The sequence below is a fragment of the Cylas formicarius genome, unplaced genomic scaffold (genome assembly GCF_029955315.1).
Source record: "Cylas formicarius isolate icCylForm1 unplaced genomic scaffold, icCylForm1.1 PGA_scaffold_8__14_contigs__length_24414737, whole genome shotgun sequence".
Classification (NCBI taxonomy): domain Eukaryota; kingdom Metazoa; phylum Arthropoda; class Insecta; order Coleoptera; family Brentidae; genus Cylas; species Cylas formicarius.
This window is the reverse complement of record NW_026844361.1, coordinates 425,635-448,173: the sequence shown is the minus strand read 5'-3', so window position 1 is coordinate 448,173 and position 22,539 is coordinate 425,635. Positions and strand designations below refer to the sequence as shown.

The 22,539-nt window shown below is 34.1% G+C and overlaps 1 protein-coding gene across 1 annotated transcript; it reads right to left on the bottom strand.

The window, feature by feature from the left end:
- Positions 1–502: 502 nt before the first annotated feature.
- LOC132706405 (uncharacterized) lies at positions 503–16,733 on the bottom strand. The gene is made up of 9 exons (XM_060677735.1): positions 16,551–16,733; positions 12,912–13,152; positions 12,460–12,593; positions 8,859–9,161; positions 8,523–8,633; positions 3,900–3,992; positions 1,823–1,970; positions 1,633–1,766; positions 503–814 (listed from the first exon to the last, which is right to left on the bottom strand). Exons 1-9 carry the CDS (start codon positions 16,618–16,620, stop codon positions 513–515), a joined length of 1,536 nt encoding a protein of 511 aa, XP_060533718.1. The 5' UTR covers positions 16,621–16,733; the 3' UTR covers positions 503–512.
- Between the last annotated feature and the right edge of the window lie 5,806 nt (positions 16,734–22,539).

The following is a 22,539-nucleotide window of genomic DNA, read 5'->3' as shown; positions in this document are numbered from 1 at the left end:
GGTCTAAAATGTAAATCGTTAAGAATTGCTAAAAATTACAAAATAATTGCTGAAGTGGGTAATCAAGTTTTGAGAGTGCCTCTTTATTAATTGTATAACTAATGAAATAAAATTATTGTGGGCTCAGTGTACAATTTTTTAATAAACATATTGTAAGTGAGGCAAGGCATGATGATACTACAGTAATATCTGTTTGGAAGGTAGCTCACCAGACAGTTACCATAGAAAATTGGATCAGTTGTATAACACATACAGAAAGTATAATAAAATGATGCTGGGAAAAAGAGAATGCACTCGATATATCTGTACCACCACTAATTAATATAGACGAAGGATCATTTTCTGGTAGTAGCAGATCCAATAAACTAAATAAACTTTAAGTGCCGTGAAACGCCGCCACTGCCTTAATTGTCGAAAAATCGCAGCCTTAATTTCAATTTAAGCGGTTAATAAAAATGGTGGGTCAATTATAGAGCGCAAAAAAGAGAACGAAATTGCGTTAGCGATTTATTTCAACTCAAAAAAATTTCCTTTGCCGGGACCTTGTCGAAAAATGACTTGGAGTATTCCTTCAGGACGTTCGCGTAGCCTGCCTCGAAGCCGGACTTGATATCATCGAAAACGGTTTTCCACTCGTCGTTCAGTACCCCGTTTATGCTCTTGGAAAGGGCCTGGTTGCCCTCGACGAGGTCATCGAAGTGGTAGTGAACCTTCTCGGGGAGCAGCTCCAAGCGATACGACTTAACGTCGTAGTAGGTGTCGCCGTCTCTCGCCACTTCTTCGAGTTCAATTCTATGCCGGATTTGGAGGTTATCTGCGCAAGACAGGACCGGATTTAACGTTATTTTGTCGCAAAAAAGCGTTTCGGATGTTATCCACCGAGATATGGGCAATTTGTCGCTGCCGTTTTAATACGAGCGTTTCCGGGGCGAGAATGAGGGTAACAGGAGCTAGAGAAAGATTGATAACCCCTGGCCTTATCTCGAAAAGTAACCGCGGTAAAAACTTAGACTAAAGCAACCAAGAAAGGACGCTGTAAATTCTGGATAACTAGAATTTACGCCGTTTTAAAGTTAGGAAAAATTGGACTATTTTTCGTAAAATAGTTAAATATTAATATTCATTCTTCAAGTATTGGATTTCAATAAAAATGCCCGCATACGTGCATAATTTTTTCTTGTGCATTTTTTGCAGTAAATACAAAATATGCGGGGGGACGAAAAAGTAGATGTCGATACCAAGTTGCTTTTCATAAGCAATAATAAAAAACATGTCCAAAAATTATTTTATTAGGGGTTGAAAATGTTTACCATTAACTTTTTATTTTTTATTTATTTATTTATATATTATTTATTTATATATTTATTTATTTATTATATTTTATATTTTTATTTTCATTTCTTGTCTAATTTAAAATTTTAAATCATCTTTTAATTTTAAATATCCTTAGAAGAAAAAATCCAGTAGAGTAATATCTCGAGATCTTGCAAGTGATTAGATCGATCCCCTTCTACCAATCTACTTTCCGGGACATATAGTTTTTTCACGCGCCTGTTGAACAAAATGCGTATAAAAAATTACTTTTCGAGATAGGACCGAGTGTCCTTAATTGCCCACCCGGTAGACACTTACCTAGTTGTACTTTGGACGGGCCCTTCCCGTACACTTGAAATATGAGCAGTTTGCCGTTAACGTTGTACTTTCCCTCTTGGATCAGCCTCGGGTGCACACTAGTAAACGTCAAAACCTTCTTTTTGGGGTTGAAACTAAAAAGGGATATTTACTAGGGACGAAAATGGCAAACAGCGAGGACTCAGGTTACTGAGCTTTGGTGACGGTCAGGGAAGTCGCTCCGATCACTTTGAGGTCCTGGTAATGCTGCTCGAAGAGGACAGCTCCGGTGCCCGCCCCCACTACGAGAGAACCGAAGTCGTAGGGCTCTAGCGGTTTAATATTCAAATCGGGCAAACCTGCAAGGCGTAAATTAGCCGCTTTTTTATCCCTTCAGGCAATAGACAATGAAAAGAAATTGATGTTTACGTTAAATTGGGCAAGAACGAATTCGTTACAGCCAGCGTCGCAACAATAAAACTCAAAAATTGGTATAACTATTTTAGCGAAAACTTTAATATCATCGACGTTTAAAATTGAGAACTCAAAATAGAAAAATGGACATTTTTTTGGTTTCGGTGTAATGTCACCTCAATTTTTATCGATAAATTGTCAATAGCTTATCGACATTCAAATAATAATATTGGATTAGGATTCGTGATTTTCGAAAATCCCCTTATGCAAATTTTTACCCGCTTGTGAAAAGTAACCTCGAAATCCCAATTTCGACCGAAATTGGGATTTCGATTATTTATAATCGTGAGAGGTTGAAATTTATATCTTATGCACTGCATGCAATAAAAACGCATTCTGGAGGCAGAATACAGATTAGAAATATACAGGGCGTTCCACGACATAACTGTCATAGCTTTGGAATGAGTTGCTGGGGTGATTTCAAGTTGTCAAATGTCAAATGAACATGTATCCGGAACGCCATTCTAGCTGTATTATTTTGTATTATTTGTATCTGTATGTATTTTGGTTTATTAAATAGTTGTTCAAAATGTCCACCCATTTGCTGTACCTATACATAGCCTAGCTCTTCTTGAAGTAATCAACACGAATAGTGTCTGCGGCATCCATAATTCTAGCTACCAGTTGTTTGCTGTTCGCAATAATTTCAGTTTTCAGTCTTTCCCATAAAAATTAATCTTTGGGGTTAAGGTCAGGTAACCTTGCTGACCAAGGAACTGCTGAACCTCTTCCAATCTTCCGGTTTTTATAATTTTGATTGAGAAATTCTGTTACTTGTCGACCAAAGGGGGTGCGCCATCGTGATGAATCCACATTCGTTATCTTACCAGTAATATTGCAACATCATTTTCAATAAAACGTTAGTAACGAATAGCCGAGAGACGTTCCTCAATTATAAACGGATCAATGAGGCGGTCATCAATAATACCACTCCAGGTATTCACCGAAAATCTATCTTGAAAATGGGATTCCCGAGTTTGTCGTAGATTTTAATGTGCCCAACAATGTGGATTTCTGGTTTTAATAATATTGGCTGAATGAGGATTCAGTACTAAAACTACAGACTACAAATCCTTTGATTTCTCAATCTTTAGCGACTAAATTCATGTCTTGAAGCGTAGTCGGCAGGTTTCAAAGCTTGTACATGTAAGAGGTGGTACGGGTACAAACCGAAATTGTGTAAAGTTGTCCATACTCTCATCTGGCCTACGTTAACTCTATTACCTATATTCAAACGCTAGTAGAAGGTTTTGCATCAATCGTTTTAAGTATTGCCTCTTCTTCAGCAAGTTCCTGTTGAACCGGACGTTCAGAAGTAGATGTAGAACGTTTTCCTGTTTCTCTCAAGCATCGATGGAAATTGCTAAAAACAGTTCTACAAAGCACTCTACGAGTGGGGAATCGTGGACGATATTCATCAACAGCCGCTCGTCGCTTTCTATTACACAATCTATAAACAAATTGAATGTCGGCGTATTCTTTATTCGAAAAAGCAAACATCGTACCTTGAAGAGTATTTTAACACACGAAAATAAACACACAAAATTAATTGACGCTTACTGTCACAGTACATAAGATTCACAGCCACCCGGACTTTTTACTAATTAATATTAACAGCCGAACGTAATACTGGAGCAACTAATTCAATAAAGCTGTTTCTTTTTAAATAGTTCTTAAAATTTTAAATGCTTGTAGCTCAGTTCTAATAGCGTGTATATGTTTTCATTTGACATTTTTAACTTGAAATCACCCCAGCAACACATTCCCAAGCTATGACAGTCATGTCATGGGACACCTGCTCGGCTCATACGTACCCGATTTGACGAGACGGACGCCATTTTCTATCGATTTCGCTAGGCATTCGTCCACGTTGGGGTCGCTCAATTTGCAAGAGCTGAATCCGTTAGCTAAAAATAACGGAATAATATCGAATATCAAACGAAAGTAAAATAAAAAAGCGCCAAGTGTTTAATATTAAAGGACATATTCGTAAAAGAAAAAGGCAAAAAAATATACCACGTGGTTTTGGTTTGAAGTCACAATTTCTAACATAAGTCCCTCATAAAAAACAGTGTCAATCGAAACATCAGATATACTGGGTAATTCATATAAAGAAGTACGAGATAATAAAACATTATGACTGTGCTGAACATGCTTGGGAGATACAAGGCGTTCAATATTTAAATTTCATGCTGAATTTTCTCACCAATCGAGAATTTTTTTAGGTTTTTTGATATGACAATTACAAATTAGTAACTTAATTGGTTCGTTGCTTCTGGAGGGTGTTTCTCTTATCGTATTATTTAGACAAATAGAGTTATGGTTGAAACAGGATGAAAATCGGAAAGAATGTTTAATTTTTCATAAAAAAGTACTCTTGTTTAGGCCATATAGCCACATTGCCTTATTTTAATTTAAAAAGGTTCAAGTTATTGTTTATGAATTTTTTATAAATACTTAAAAGATGAGAAAGGGTTGAAAGCAATAAAAACCAATATTTGACAACAATTTTGGTAGTAGTCATTAAAAAAACTTCATATATAATAAGTTTCACTTGGGGAAGTGAAGAAATTTTTCAGTTTTTTTGCTTGTTGAAGGCAGAGTTCACTAGCCAAGTGCCTTCATGTAGGTGAGTTCTACCTTATAGGTTAGAAATATGGCTGTAAAGCGTCGTAAGGAAGGTAAAACATCTAGGGGTTGCAAGATTTTTCATATTTCGATCTATGTTGTGAAAGAAGTTTGTCGGGTTTAACAAGCAGAGATTAATTTAAACAGGCAGGTCATGATCACCATCGCCAGATATTACTTGGAATATCTCTAGTTTTTCAATATACTTATTATCTGACTATTTTTTTAGATTCAATGAAATTGCGGGACAAGTTTTATGTGAATCGTTTTGATTTTATTGGCTTCGCCTTTTTAATAATAAATAGCTTTTTTTAATGGAACACCCTACATTTTATAGGCCAATTTGATAGCAATTTTTATAGTAAAAAATAGCTAGCCAATGATAAAAGAAAAAAGTATGCAAGAAGCCGTACATGTCAATATCCCGCTCAAAAAGTGAGGCATTCTTGTAAAAGACTTAACTTACTTTTTGTCATCAAAAATATTAAAGAATAGGCATTAAAACAATGCCTTTCGAAAACTTTGAAAAATACGACATAATTAAATGCTTCGATATGTGCGAGGAAAATGTCACTGACGATGGACATGTATTTATGTAGGTAAAAAAATTATATTTTATTGAGTATCGGAATGTCACTTAAGGTATTTTTTTACTTTAAGATTTCCAGAGAGACCACAACCAAATCTTGCTACAATATTTAAGCTAAGGGCGAATTCAGAATTTGGATGCTATTCAAAGCCTCGCCCAAAGAAATGTAGAAAAACAGATGAAATAGGCGAAACAAATATTCTAGCAAGCGTGCAAGCCAAACCACAAAAATCATGTAGGGTTATCAAGCAGGATGTGGAAGTACCAAAAATTAAAGTACAAAAAATATTAAATGATCATAAACTTAAGCCTCCTGGGGAACCAGATAAGCGACTGGAATATTGCAATTGGTTTTTCGAGCAAATTACGCGAGACCATCATTTTGTTAGGAAGGTAATTTGGTGGGATGAAACTTTCATAAGCAGCGTCGGTATATTAAAAAAAAAACAAAATACTGGTATCAAGAAAACCAAAATATAATGTTTGAGCGAGAACAACAAGGACGTTTTGGTTTCAGTGTGGCAGGTTCCTATTTTATTTATTTTTTTAATGTCTTTTGACTCCATAGTTATATATGGGAATATTGCAACATGTTATACCAGAACTATTATATTATATATATTGGCGAACATAAATTCCATATTTTTTCAACAAGATGCGGCATAATTCTAGATAAGTAAAGCCCAATTGAGAGGACAATTCTGGAGATAAATGGATAGGTACCAATGACCCTAATGACGAAACTATTTATAAAAAAACTGAGTACGTCATTGAAAATCTATGTCGGTAACAACCTGACTAAAATGGGACAGACTGTACATAAAAATTAAGTAAAGTAAAAACGTTGAGATGAAATTTGGACCCCACCGGCGACACCGAAACTGACCAAACCACCAAGCTACTCCACAAGACTTCACTTTATTCTCAGTGTGACTTATGTATCGCTGAGACTGTCTCAAGGGAATTACTATGTCAGAAATTCGGTTTTGTCGTTCAGAAATTAAAAATCTTTACTTATTTTACAGGAGTCCTTTTAAACTAGAATCTAGACAGGGTGATATCTAATTGAATGTCAATAATCGAGGGTGCGATTTTTAAGTCCATTTTAAAAAGAAAACTTCAAATGACCATACGTCCTAAACGTCTCACCTTTTTAGATACAAGTTGCTAAAGTTTTCAAAGTTTTCATATATTTTGAACTATCTGTAATACCATGAACTATGTATGAAGGGGCGTTATGTAGTGTACCCTATTTTTTTTAAATACACCAGTGGCGGGCGTACGGAATTTCACCATTCTATTTTAGCAGACATTGATGGTACGCCACTGATTTTTCTTAAAATGAAAATTATTCTTACAATCTCCAATCATTTCTAAATAAATTTCATTTCCTCTTCTCTGCATTGTCAGATAAAATCGTTAATATGACAATGTGCAGAGAAATTAGTTTTTATTTTTAAGTAAAAACCGTGCGACGGATTAAAAAAATTAAGAGATCAAATCTGCTCATAAATGAATGCAAATGTTATTTTTCTATTAATGATATGAATGGCGTGCCGCTGACTGTCTATGAACAAATAATATTTTGATTAATTAGGTCGCCAATGCACTGGTTAAATCGAGAAATTTTTTTTAATAATAAAATATCCATCTAAAACAAAATATCTAGTTCTAGTTGCCAGCTAGTGCCGATAGTTACCAATATCAGAAGATTGTTCTTTTCACTTTTACAGTTTTAATGAAATAACATAACATCCTACCAAGATAAATAATAAACGATTCTTATTTAAAAAAAAAACACTACCTACTATTAATGATTTTTAACAAAATTCTCTGTTAATAAATCAAAAATATTTTTTTTTTTTAAAAAGGAGGAAATAGAAACTGGATAAGTTGTAGTTCTAGCAATATTGGGAAATCTTCTTCTAAAAACCGGCGATAATTTTGGCCGTTCAGCCTTTCTGGCAGGAAAAAGAGTCCAATTAAGTAATTTCCAACAATTCCAGACCAAACATTTACCGAAAACAGTTCTTGATAGTTAAGCTCTACAACTGCATTTCTAAAAAAGTTAGTTTCATCTGTAAATAGTATTTCTTGGTCAAACAACGGATAATGCGCAATTTTGTCCAAAAACCATCGACAAAAATTAACACGCAAGGGAAAATCTCGGATTATTTGTCCTCGAACTAAGTCAACCTTTTGTGTACATTTGAAAATCTTCGCCTATTTAGTATGTCTCTATTAGGAAAGCGCTCTTGACATAATCGCCTAGCTTCTGGCGCACTGCCACCACACTGCTACCACACACAATGCATATCTGGCAACTCTTAATTAGTAAACTCGACCATAATTTTTTAAAATATCAATGCTCGGATATTTTAAACACCAAATTAATAAGATGCAAAGAGCTGAATTTAAAAACTGATGTCAAACAAACGCCTTGACAACAGAATTAACAATTTTTACGGACACAACCTACTACACTGATAAGAAATAATTATAAGAATTTCAAAAATACACCTCAGAATTTATGTACTTCTTATTCATACTTCGATTTTTTGAAGTATTTTAAAAAAACAGATGAACAATTACTTAAGTAAGATATAATAATTGTAATAATTGTCTGAATGCTGTCATATTAACGACCAAAAGAGATTTTTATTGTTTTAAGCCAAAACCGTACATCGGATTGAAAAAAATCAAGAAATTAAATTTCTTTAGAAATGATTGGAGACTGTAAGATTAATTTTATTATTTATTTATTTTTATTTATTTTATTATTTTAAGAGAAATCAATGTCTGCCAAAATAGACATGTGAAATTCCGTACGCTCGCCACAGTTGTATTTAAAAAAAAAAAGTGGTACAATAAATAATACCTCTTGATAAATGGTACATGTGTAATATATAAAGTGATATTACAGATATAAAAAAATATATTTTATTTTTGAAAACTTTACAACCTCAAATTTAAGACGTTTAGGACATATATTCCAATGAAAGTTTCTTTTTGAAATGGGTCCAAAAATCGCCCCCTCAATTATTGATATGCAATTAAAAAACAAGCTGGATAATATTTTTGGTAGCCCTTCGGCGCTTTCGTGGAAAATCGCGGTCGTGGTGTCAAACATTCCATAGCCTACTCATTCGTCGAAATTTTAATCACGTATTGTTTAAAGGATATAAATTAATTTTTTTACTTATGCTAAGAGTATACTTACGTAAAGGCGCTGACCTCACCACATTTACCATCAACGCGACAACGAGGGAAACCGAAAAAAATACCATTTCGCTCCAAAATTCGGCGCGATCTCTGAGAACTATGTACGTGTCTCAAACCAAAAGTTTTCGCGAAAAATATTCGAAAGCTGGTCGAGTGTCGTTTAAATCGCATTTGCGGAGCCTCGGACTTCAAATTCTTATCGCGTCGGCCTTAAATACGACGGTCGGAAACGCAAGAACAGGCGACAGGTTATTTTCCGCGTCATCGTTCGAAATAAATCTTGTTCCCGCGCTAAATATTTATTAACAATACAAATTTACAACTCGATGACGTCATCGCTGGAGAAACAGCTGATCGATCGGCGTGCGATCGAAAATTTTTCCGGCCCAGTCCTGGAAAAGGGTCGAGTAGTAGAGCTCGTAGCCGCCCTTGATGTCCGCTAAAATGACTTCCCATTCGCGGTTGAGCAGGTCGTTGATGTTGTCGCCGAGCATCTTGTTGCCGCCGAAGAGGTTCTCGAAGTTGAAATTAGCCCTCGTCGGGTGAACCCTCATGGTGTAGCGCTGCACGTGGAGGAAAACTTCACTGTCTTTCGGCTCGGTGTCGAAGAGGATCTCGTTGGTGATCAGGACGTTTGCTGAAACGGGCCACAGTTTGGTAATACCGGCGATTTTAACGGTTGCTTTCGCAATATCGATGCTACGCAGCTTTGTATTTCAAAAAAGCCGCTTCTTGTCCTTCTTGTATTTCGTAATCTTATTGTGCATGCACCCTGTATAAAGTGTCTTTCACGTCTCTCCGAACTTCAAAATCAGGGCAAATTTTGATAATTGCAAAAGTTTGCATTATAAATAGCAATCTACAATGACATTGTTTCACATATCTCGCGGACCCTGTAAATGAGACGAAAACAGTAAAAATGAAAATTTTTACATGGCCTATTTCACTATGCTTTGGATATAGCTGGCGCAAAATATCGATCGAACTTAGATTTTGTCGATACATTATAATACTTTTAAAAATTTACCTCAAAATCCAATTTACGGCTTTGAAAAACGACTCATAATTTGATAGTATTTTTTTAAAAACTTGCATTTGTCTTATTTATACACGTAAAGATTCGAAATTATGACTGTATATACTTTGGACCTTCCTCTATCAAACTGTACTAAAAAATCGATTGTAGATCTTATTGTTTATTGAAAATGGTCACAAAATTTTATAAAAAAAATATTTAAAATTAAACGAAATGGGCTATCAACAACTTTAGGGGATAGGCGGATAGGGCTCATAGCCAAATTTCAACTTTGCCGTATGACCTTGAGCATAGAAAAAGTAAAACATTATTATTTAGAAAAAATTACGATCGCTTCTTTACCAACACAAATTTCAATGAAGATCGCTAATTTTCGGTCCCACTGAAACTCGAATAGCTATTAGGGCATAGTTGGTTTTTCTATTGCAAATTTCGTCGCCATTCCAGAGAGCGAAATATTGGTGAAAAATAAAATAATCCCAGATTCAGATTCTCCGTCCTCAAAAACTTTCCAATGCACAACTTTTCCGTCCCCAAATTTATTTTTGAATAATTGCATCAGTCCTTTTTTTTTAATTTCAACTCTATTGAACAAACATAGGTGTTCTAGTTTATCATAATTGATAGTAATTAATAGAAAAAATGTAGCTCTCCATGCAGCGTACAGTACTGTTTAACCCCAATAGCCCCTAAATTTAATTAATAAACTATTATTAAGATAACTGTTGTTCAATGTTTCCCCAGTGACACCGATGAAGAGCAATATGTTTTGTTTGGCGTTCGTTTTGACGTCGAACTTTCGGAATTAATCTATAAAGGCACTAATTCACGAACCATACCATACGAACTACTTTTTTAAACAATATCAACATGAAACGTAAGAAAACAATGCGAACAATGCATCCAACATACAATACGCATAATATTCTAAGTATTACGAGTTCACGTGCGTCCTGTCATTCTTGTCAATTATCATCTTTGTCCTTTAATATAGTAGCACCACGTATATACACTTCACTCTTCTGTATCAAATGAACAACAAAATAACACAAAAGATCAAGAGTAACATTTAACGCCTTCTCGATTTTGCGCATGTAGCTTTTAGATATAATAGTTGTATATTTTCTTTCTAAACGGCAGTGTCCACAAACCTAATTCTTTTTTTTTTCATGACAATTCAATAACATCCGGGCATACTCTGATAAAATTGACGAACTGTCGGCGGCCATGCTGACTGGTGAACGCCGCGAGATTTTATTGGACATTTTACCTTTACGTTTCACGCCAAGTTGAGAAGCAGAGACCTTAAGTCTGTTAATATCCGAAAGCCGTTAGTATGCATAATAACTAAGTATTTTAGAAATTATGAATAATTACTGAAATTACAATGATTTTGCATAATAACTGAGAAAATTAGGAATTATGCATAAATACTAAAATCGTCAGCTATTACGCATACTATTCGGGATATTCCGTTAATATTGATAATATCTAAAAAAATTTACTGGAAGTACATATTTCCTAGTTAGTACAAAATTTCAAAATTTCAAATTTCAAGACAGGATTTCGTATAAATGTAAATGTAAATGATTTAAAATTTACATTCGCAATTTTTTTTAATTAGTGTTGGTTAGCTTTGGTTAGTTTCGGTTACGAAAGAGAGATATCTAAGTATATAAGTATAGATCAGGCGGAGTGTTTGTCATATTAATGACCTCGGTAGCAGCTGATAGTGTTAAATTCAAATTTATTGAACAAATTAATAAGCTAAGAGGTGGAACAAACTCAAATTTTTTGTTCAAAGAAGAATATTACAATCTCTTAACTGTAATAACTTTAAATAGATTATAAAAGTAGTTGGGTAGGTGCAACTATATTAAATTCAGCAGGAACGGTACTTGAAAAAAGTATAACAGAAATAAAGGATAAAGTTCTTCTTGTTCAGATTAATAAATCGTTTTGCAATATATGGTAGTTAAGTTAGTCAGAAAAGTTGTTCTTGTTTAAATAGATTGCAGAGTGAGTACCTGTGCTAGTGCAGTTTCAGTAATTACTCATAATTCCTAATATACTCAGTTGTTATCCATATTAACTGTTTTCGAATATTAGCGGCAACAGATATATATTTCGTTATTTCGGATTACTTAACTTCGTTTAAGTGAATCAGAAGCAGCCGGTCAAAATATTTTAGTAATCTCAACAACAAAAAAACTTATGACAAAATTAATGAAAAAACATGCAAAGGTACCTTCTAAAAAATTTGACACAGATTTTACTCAAAGAGAGAGCCGGCATCTATTGCAAGAACAAATATTTTAAGTAGTATGTCTGGAGCCACCAAGGATTGGAAATCGTGGAAAAAGAATTGAAAAATCATCACTGAACAATGCAATTCTTCATAAAATTTATGTGCGTAATATTCCATCCATTCCTCGATGTTGCCAATATGTTGCAAATCATCCATGGGGATTTGTTAAAATTTGATATTAATAAACTAACCTACTTTTTTTTATTGTAAATATGAACACAAATCGCAAATTAAGTAAACAAATTAGCACCTAAATATCCATGCGAACACAAATCGTTTGCTAACGCCAATAACTTTGAATAAGACGAACGATCAAAGCCGTGTTAGTTTTATGTGAATGAGTACACGGGCACTGCACCCCTACCAGCCTGCTACCATTAAAACATCTGCTGTAAGCACATGGCCCAAACCGGTAAAGTTATTCAACCAACCAACCAATATGAATCGGCATAGTTGACTGGAGCTTGGCCCGTGATGTCGATTAGATAGAAGACATTGACAGAGTTGAAAACATATTTTTATTTTTTTGGTTAGTTTCTAACAACAATTAGACTAGTTTTTATGTGTTAGTGAGGAAGGAAAGCGTCTTACTGAGGGTCAAAGTGCAAGGGCCGTTTCCCTTCATGGGCAACATCAGGATTTTGCCGTCAATGTCGTAGTCGGACCTTTGCTCGATTTTTGGATGGATCGTCCAGAACGTCAGGTTGCCATTGTCCAAGTCTAAACTGCGCGAGAAGCTTGATTTATCGGTTTGTTTTGTTGGCCATCATTCAAAACAGGTGCCGAAAAATAATACGTGCGTCATACGAATAAAGGAATAATATTAATAAAACGTGTTTCGAATTTTCGTGAATTAAAAATTTCCTGTTTAACATTTGTTTATTTAACAATGTGGTAAGTTTTGGTAGTATAACGAAATATATAGGGTGCTCCGACTAGGAAGCTCGAAACAATTGGTTTATTTTTCTGTTTGTGTTACACTGTTGTAATTTGAAAGTGATATTGGAAATCACGTAAACATTGAACAAAAAAAATGCGCTTACTGCGATTGGTTGACCTTGAACTCTCCGAAACCGGTTACGACCAGATTTTTGTAGTGCTGCGCGAAGTGGACGGCGCCGACGCCCGCGTCCACCGAAAGACTGTCCACTTTCAGGGGATCGATTTGGGGTATGCCGAATTCCGGAACTCCGGACTTTATCTCCTTCACTGCGTCCTCGATGGCGACCGACAGACAAGCGTCGGCATCTTGAGAGTTTATCTTGCACTTCCGGAAGTTGCCGGCTAAAAACGGTAGAGTTTCTGCTAGTTTAGAAGGCCTCGGTGACGTAGCTAAAGACCTAAACTAAACTGCGTCAAATACGTATACGTTATACATGAAAGTCACCTTTAGAACGGTGTTTTTGGTAATGAAATGGTGGCAATTAATTTTTCAAAGAATCTTGCACAGGCTACGGCAATACTTTTTATAAAACTTCTGGATTCCTCCTGCCTCGGTTTTTTTGAATCGAACTAGCTAACGTTTCTTCAGAGCTTGACTGAAACTGACTCGCATTTTACTCTGTATCTGCTGAGGGAGCGGAGGTAAATGAGGGGCATAAACACCGTCTCGGATGACTGATTCCCATATTGGTGACAGGTAAAGACCTGAGTCCCGGTTAAGATTGTTAGGTTGCTCATAGATTTCCATAGACTCTCGGATTTTTCGCTGGTAGAACAATTGATTACATGCAAGAATTTTAGTTTTATCGATTAAAATTTTATGTCCGGTTTCGTGTTTGTGTTCGGCAACTGCTGATGAGCTTATTTGTCTTAGTCTTAAGGCTCTTTCATGTTCTTTGAGCCTAGTTAATATTTTTCGTCCCATGTATTCTTTGCCGCATATGCATGGAATGCTGTAAGCTCTTGGCATCTCAAATGGAATTTTGTCTTTGACGAATCGAAGATGTTGGGAGATTTTTGGTTAGTTTTATTATTATTATTATTATCATACAGGGTGGTCACAAACCACCACCAAGAAGCGCTTTTATTGGGTTTGTTATTTAATTCTGTATCATTTCATATATATAGCTTTTATTACAAAAATTGGTAGTTTAGAAGTTATGGCCAAATTTGTGTTTCAACTTCAACTAAACTTATTCTAACTAAGTTTTGATTAGTTTAGCTAACTACATTACAATCTCTTCTCCCTTGTGATGTGAAGATCGAGATTTTTGGACCGACTAGTCAAAATTTTCACGGGAGGTATTTATAACAGATGAATAATCATTTTTGGTCATCAGAAAATCCAAAATTTTAACGAGAAAATCGATTTCAACATACATTCATTTTCAACGTTTCAACGTTGCTTGATGATGGATAATAAAATAGATTTTTGTATCCACAACGAGAGTTTGAATGAGGAAAAATCTGAATATTTTACAAACAATAGTTACAGATGGAGCTCCGGCTTATTGCACAAATAGAGTATGTGCACAACTTATAATCATATTTGAAAACCGATGGATAAGGAGACAGGTCCACGGAATTGGCCACCGTGTTCACCAAATACTACAACGGCTGATGCTTAACTTTGGGGCCCTATGAAAGAAAGAATGTATAAAACTCCAGATGGAAAAATAGAAGATTTGGATCGCCCCGTCAGACAGGTTTTTCAACAACTTGATCCAAACGAAGTTCAAAATCAACAGTTTCCAATGTTATGAAGTCAATTCATGGAGGTCTTAGAGCAAATGGAAGTGCTTTCAAGCCTAATATCTAGTTGTGGGTATTAAAAACAATTTAAAAACATTTATTAGTCCTTAACATTATTTTTGTGTATAACAGTTTCTATGAATATTAAATTTTTGTTAGCAGTTTCATTGTTACAATTACTCATTTGAACACGCCAGTAACGGAATATTAAGCTTATTTATGTCAAAGACAATTTTTTTTACAAAAAACGTCACCATGGCAGGCCAGTGCCTGCTATCCAGATGAAATGTTATTATTTTAATTCGCTTAAATTGCAAAATTTTAGTTTTTTGCTTATAACTCGAAAACCACTGAAAATGGATGGCAAATTAATTACTCATTTACGTGCCAATATAAAATATATAAAATTCAAACTAAGCATAGATTTTTATATCTTGCCAATTCGGACTTATCTTATGCGCTCTGTACGCGATAAGTTAATTCCCATAATATGTTATGATAAAACAATTTAGTACAGGACCGCAACCAAAAATTCAAGTATTTAGCTGTACGGGTTGCTAAAAAAATTATTATTTTATATCAAGTTGCTTGTTTCTTGTGCAGAGTACATAAAAAAGTTTCAGAATATTTCACAGGAGCTAAAAATGAAATAATGTACAGGACATTCCATTTGAAAAACGAAAGTTGATAGACGTTACGAATATATCTGTCAATAGAGCAGAGTCAAAAATATTTTACCTAGGTAGCTCATATTCGCTTACATAAGTAAATAACATTAAGGGTTTTTACAATAAGTCATTCTCCATAAACATCTAATAGGACACTCACCGTGAATAATCTTGTATATGAATTGATACAGAATTAAATCCAATAAAAGTTCTAAATACAAGCTGTTATATTTAAAAAAAAATTAGAGTCTTTTTATTTTGAAAAAAAACTTTTTGATGGTCATTTGTGACCACCCCGTATAATGCATGTTCGCCATAAATAGCTCAAACCATTAGGGATTCGCGACTTCCATGGATCCATAAGTTTTCAAGTGTAAAAAAAAACAAACACCTGTTTTATCGCAAAAAATGCAAATGTTCAAACTACTCAAAATTTCGTATACTATGTAATGACAAAAAATCAAGCGAATAATTAGGATTTTTAAAAATATTCGTAGCATTCCATTTAAAAATATTAAATTGTTTACTGTCCTGGCACAACGGAACACCCTGTATACTATAAATAAAATATATACGTAGGGTCAAACACTTTTGTGTTTACCTTTGTTTCCTCAGCGTCATACTTATTGAGATAAGGTACAGGACTATCTTAAATGGACCACCCTGTACATGCTCTCTACTCTATGAACTCAACAACAGAATTGGTCTTATTTTGGTAACGTTGTCTTGAGTGCCTGCCACTCGATCTTCTTCTTCTGTTATATACTTTTTTTAAATAAATAAATTGATGTATTTGTATTGCTTGTTAGTAGTATATTGAACGGGCTTAACAAATAATGAATATACGGCAAGTGTAACATCAACTTCACATTTTATGTGTGTTCTTCTAATATATTATAATAAAATCATATTATTATTATTATTATTATTATTATTATTATTATTAATTGCGGCCATGTTTGTTGTTTTAAAACTCGACGAAATGTCTGTAATAGGCCCCACAATTTGTGAAACCTACGAAAAGAATTTTGCTTACGCAATGTCTCGACAGGTTTTCGATAAATTCAAAATAAACTACAGTTCTGACGGTCATGTCAATGAATATATTCGTGTTGTTTTGGAAAATGTATCCAAAAACTAGCGGTCGTAGAAAAAGCATACTATGGAATACTTTTTAAGTCGCTCGCTCTGCTGCGTTCTGCTCGTGCCAAATAAACTCGTAACTCAGATACCGCTTAACACACTTGTTGAATAATATACTATAAACATTTAGTTTTGGTTAGTTTAGGCAAAGAGTATTAAAAGTGTTGTAATACTTACCGGACTCGACGAAGACGTCGAAAAGGATCGACGCGCTAATCAAGCACCGGCAGATGTAAAACGGTCTCATTGTTTCAGAAAAAGAGGAAATGAGCAGAAATTTTACGCGTAACGCTTATAAAAGTTTCAGAAACGCCGTAACCCCGGTAAATGAATTAATAATACCCCGCATACACGTGAGGAATATTGTCCCTTTTATTACAATTTAGTTTGACGCTGTTAACAAATGTAATTATGAAAAAATTTCCTATTATTACTTTTTTTTTACCCCCGTTTTCGTTTTCGAATTAATTATTGAGCTGTAAAACTTGTACTTGCGATAATTGTCAAGGATCCCGAGAATGGCAGGTAAACGGACAGGTGCCTTAGTGTTTAAAAACAGAATTATATATATGGTGCCAGACAGAATAAAATAGATTGTTCATCTTGCTTCCACTTATACTTCGACCCTACTGCGCCCTAAAAATCTATTCAAGACAGAAGTCGATAACGATCAGGAATATATTACTTGGGAGTAAGAGAGACAGAATCAGTTGTACTTCGCATTTATTAATTTTACTAGTACGCTCATAGACAGAGTAGGTTAATCTATCTCAAAAAAATATGAGAATTTGTTAAATAAACTATTGCCAGAAAACTCTGTCCATGCAATAAAAATTGAAACAAAACCAAAAAAATCAAATACAAGTAAACCATATTTAGTTTGTATTTGCGATAAAACGTCTATATCTATATCTATAACACTAATAACAAGATTGCTTTCGAAAAATCGTGGCTAGGGGGGGGCAACATCGTCGCAAGTAACGCCAATCAGCTTTTTATTTTAAAAAGAAGGCGCTTCGCTTATTCTTGTCCTAGAGGGACGCATTGTTTTGCTGCGGACCACTATGGAACTTTCGCAAAATCGATGTTATTTTATTGTGAATGCACCCTGTATAAAGAAGTGTCCTTTACACCTCGTCGAACTTCAAAGTTACGCCAAACCTCAATAAATATTAAAATTTGTACTATTAATTGCAATTTAAAATTATATTTTTTAAATATCTCGCGCCCCCCGTGTTATAGATGAAACCTTAAACTTTTTCTCGACACAGTTTACGATACTGTTCATACCAAATTATCACATCTTCAAAAGTTTTTCATTTATCGCAAAGATTTCACCCACAAAAGCGGAAATTTCCATGATCTATTACAATTTTTTGCCCACAAACGACGTACCCTGTATATAATTCCAACAATGTTCTAAATAGAGGATATAGCCTTGGATCTCCTTAGTTTCCTGGTATCCGAATTTTTCGAATGGAGTAAATGGTTTTCAAAAAACTACTTGTATTCCGAAACCATGCAATACGTGGTAATATTAAATGACATCGTGTTTCATAGCAAGGTCCAAAAAACAGTCGAAAATCGCGAAAAAAAGACGGATGCCGGCGTCGAATCCGGGCCATTTCTTATAAGCTTATGTGCCTCGTGGGGGGTTAAAAAAGAGGCAAATTTCAATTTTGTAGCTCCAACGGTTCGAAAGTTATTCAGGAAAAATCAAAAGACGAGAACAGAGAACGGACAGACAAAAATTTTTTTTTTCGACGGTGGTCATTTTTGTACCAACGGCGATTCCATAGGACCTACCGTTACCGTTATACGAGCGGAGATACTTTCGAAAATTCGATTTTCGAAAGTAACAAGTAGTGGTAGTAGTACCTCTTTTTCCCATTAATCTATTATTATATTTTCTGTATGCCTATACAACTGATCCAAATTGCTTTAGCAACTGTCCAGAAAGCTGCCTTACACACAGATGCTACTGCAGTATAAAGTATCAAGACAATGGATAAGAAGGCAATCTTAAAACTCATTTCATCCATTTCAACAATTATTTCGTCTGTAGCATACGGCATACTGGTTTTGTAATAGTAATTTTTGATAATTTTTAATAATTCACCATTAGACCATCTTCTGGGTAATAAATCCTCTTACTGCTCAGCGAATGGTTTCCTTTACACTTTTACTAAGTGTAGAATGATGTCGTGCATTAACCATAACAATCAAAGACGGTCTTCCGAGTTTCTGCAGTAGTTTTTCAAAAATGCGACCTTGTTGTAGTGAAAACTACTGTAATTATCCGGTAAATGGTGCTATCTCTGTCGATTGTACGACACGGGGCGTAGTAGACGAAGGTACACTGGCCGACACACAAACCAACCTCATTAGTTCATTTTATTTAAAAAAAAAATCAACTTTCCCAGACTAACGTAAGAATTTAAAAAAATAAAAATCTTTATTTTTGAAAAACACAAATAAATAGAGATCGTATTCTTTCGTCTTTCCTCTATCAGACAGTACACTCAGAAAAATAATGCATTTTAAAGTGCATAAGAAATCGCCTTGAAATCAATCAATTTTTCTCTACAATTTAACTAATCAAAATATGCATTTTACATACGTTTATAAAAATTTTTATATTGATTTGTTTATAAATTATTAGTTTTTCCTATATTCAATGGATTGCGTATTTGTTTTAAACGTTAAAACAAAATTATTACTCACTTATTACAAAAATGGCGTTTCCGTTCTCTTATAATAATAAAACGACCATATTAACCAAGCTGTTCATAAATTTTTGGTAACCGTTTTCTTGTTGGTTTTAAAAGTAGTTCTTTTTTAAATTGTTGGCTATAAGAAAACGACATAGCATTTTATTACCAAAACCAAAGTAAAAGTAGTTAGGTATCTGTTTATTTTATTTAAACGATTTAAAATATATGCAGGGAAAATAACATACTAGCAAAAATAAATTTCGAACTAACTCAAAGAATGTCTGCAAGTAATGGCACTCGGCAAGGGAACTCTTTAAATGACATCGTTCAGAATAGAATAGAATATGCCAAACCATATCGAACCTGCATCAAGTAAAACGAGTTTGTATCGACAATTTTATTAATATCGCAAAGGTTACGAAGCGGAAAAATAACGCCCCCATAAACAAACCCCACACAATTTAATATGTCAATATGTCAACATTGCGAAAATCTTAGAAATATGTTTAAATGAACGACTTACTAAGTTTTTAATCATTCCTTCTTTTAGAAAACCAATTTGAATTCACTGAGGGACATAACTCCAGTGACGTTATGCGGGAGCTAGTGTCTTATGTGACTTATGAAATCAATGAAACTATTGAATGTGGGTACAAAAACCAAGAATTCGAAATACCACAAGCGAATCGGAAATTATATACTAAGGGCATAGTACTGGAACCGACACTTGTCATTTTATACATTAAGGGACTAACGTTGTTAAACATAAAGGGAAGAGTTATTTCATATCCTGATGATACTGCCTTGCGCTTGCAGTGCAGTGATAGCTGAGATGGTATAAAAGCCCAGATAATAACGAACTTCACAGAGTAAAGGAACGGTTAGATTGCTACAGACTCTCTCTGAATGTAGAAAAAATTAACTATATGGCTTTTTCGAAGACTATTGTTGATCTTCCTAAAGCTATAAACATATTTACGTACGTATTTAATAAACAAATTCTATTTACTTAGGCAATGTCTAACATGAAAACTTTTGTAGAGTGGATTTTTGCGATATGGGATAATATGTATTGCTATTAGATAATGTAGTGGCCCTACTACATTTAACTAGATCTAACCATATTTTGAGAAAAAACTGCCAAAACTAATTAACGATCTGTCAGTGGATGTGTTGGTTGTTGAATGGCGCAAGGTCATTAGAGGAAAACCAAATTTCTCGCAAAGCCTCTGTTTTCATAAACTTGTAGAATTTCTCCATGAAAAATATAAATAAAGTGGCAAAAAAATTTAAGTGGAAAAAGTTCATTTTTTCGTCGCAAATCTAGTATCTAATTGCAGATGAAAGTTTCGCCTTCCAAATATGTGATTGTGAAAAGTGAAAATGGTCAATTTGTTAAAAAAAACTGTATTTCAATATGTAACATAAATTACCTCTAATTGGACAGAAATCAATCAAATCAAAATTATAAAAACAATCTTTAAAAACAGTAGAAATTGCATCGTGCCTACCGTGGTTTATATACAACAAATTTTCTCTGTAGGGAAAAGGTTATACGCTTACCCGGTTTGTTATTATATATATCAGAATAAAGTCTCTAAAACAATAACGAACAGATAAATACAGGTGGTACCATGTCCAGAAGTGAATTTCATAGAAAGAATTTTAAATTAATTAATTACACTACATTACGTTATTATATTAACTTAAATTAAATTATATAATGGGGTAATATAGAGTGTTAGTAGTTTTGTCTATATTTTTAAGAAAGCGCGTACTGATTCCTAGAAATCTCGGCGCAATCAGAAAAAATTAAGAGTAAGGAAAACTCCTTGGCCTTAAATTAAATAAATGTCTCATTACGGTCCAGTGCGAACGGTGACCAATTTGATAAACGACAATTTTTAGGTCTTCAATTTGTTGTTTTTTTTCGGGATGATCGGTTCCAAAGTGCCGACGCGACATCGCGTGAGCATATATTACAAAAAAAAACAGACGCTTAAGTGAATATTTGGCGCATGCAAGTGAATCGATAATTACGTGTTTTTTTAAGTACAACGTAGTACCTTCCACTTTGTGTTCAAACTACTCAAATGTTCACAACTGGGGAGAGCGTTTTAAAAAAAATTCATTTACACAGAAAACGAAATCAAGTTTTATTCGAACTGGCCGATACAAAGGCTGGAATAATTAAGAGGACATTTTACAATATTACAATCGAATAAATAGGGTTTTTGATGCGGTGTCAGCGATGCGTTATCTTCGCTTAGCTTTATTAACTATACGCATTTTAAAGATATCGATTTTTTTTTGTTCCCTGCACGCCGCTAGCATCGGTCCGTCATCCCGGCGTGTTACGTCATTCTTTGAAAGCAAACCAAATATTTATAATTGAATTTTATTTCGAAATGCGAAACTCGCATTTAAAAAAAAAACATTTTTATTTAAAACACAAGTAACACAATAATTACTACTGTAAAGCGACTTTAAGACTGATTTATCCTACGATTAGCGTGCGTATTTATACTATTAAAGCTGCTGAATAAGCATTGACATATTCATCACAAGCGGCCAAATAACTCCTCCCTCCTCAAGTTTGAGAAAATCGGGGTTGATTTTCGAGAGTTTTTAGTTCTATGCTCACCTTTACATTTTTTTTTCTTTTTAGGTAATAATAGAATACAATGATTATTATTAGTATAATTATGATAATAGTTATTACAGTAATCGAAACACTAGAGTTTACAAAAGTTAAGGGTTTTAGAGGGTGATTTCCTAGGTTTCGAGCACATCCCATGTCTTCTTTTATATTTTCAACATTAATTTCTCTCAACTGTAGTGGTGCGATATTTTGAACCAATTCTTCATTAATAACTATTGACCGAAGTTTTAGTCTTAAATTAATTACGTCTCCTTTATGAAAGTCATAGTTATTGTTTTTAATTTTTTTAACATTACACTCTGCAGGCAGAATTAAAGATGCTTTATTTATTATTTCAATACTTTGTTGATTTGGGCAATCAAAATATATATTTTCTTGGGAATTCAGAATAACCACAATAGAATTATCACTTAATTGGGTAGCTGAGGTTTCTTTATGTGCGATTGGAATCATTGGACAATGATTAGATAAATTAATTGTTTGCGGAATACAGGGTTCGTTTTTATTAAACAGGTTATTGGAGCATAAGGATATGTTCTCGATTTTGTAGCAGTTTTCGTTTAGGTTAAGGAAATCGTATGTCGATTTTAAAAGGTAGGGATTATTGATAATGGATATTTTATTATTAATTGGTATGGGGTATATAGATCATAAGGCTTGTTAAAAATAAGAGGTATAACTACGTAAAATATTATAAGGTCATTTTTGATCGTGACGTCAGCGTGCACTACTTCGTAGTATTTAATTATATTATCAAAAGGAATTCCTGGTTTCGGGTCAAGTTTAGAGA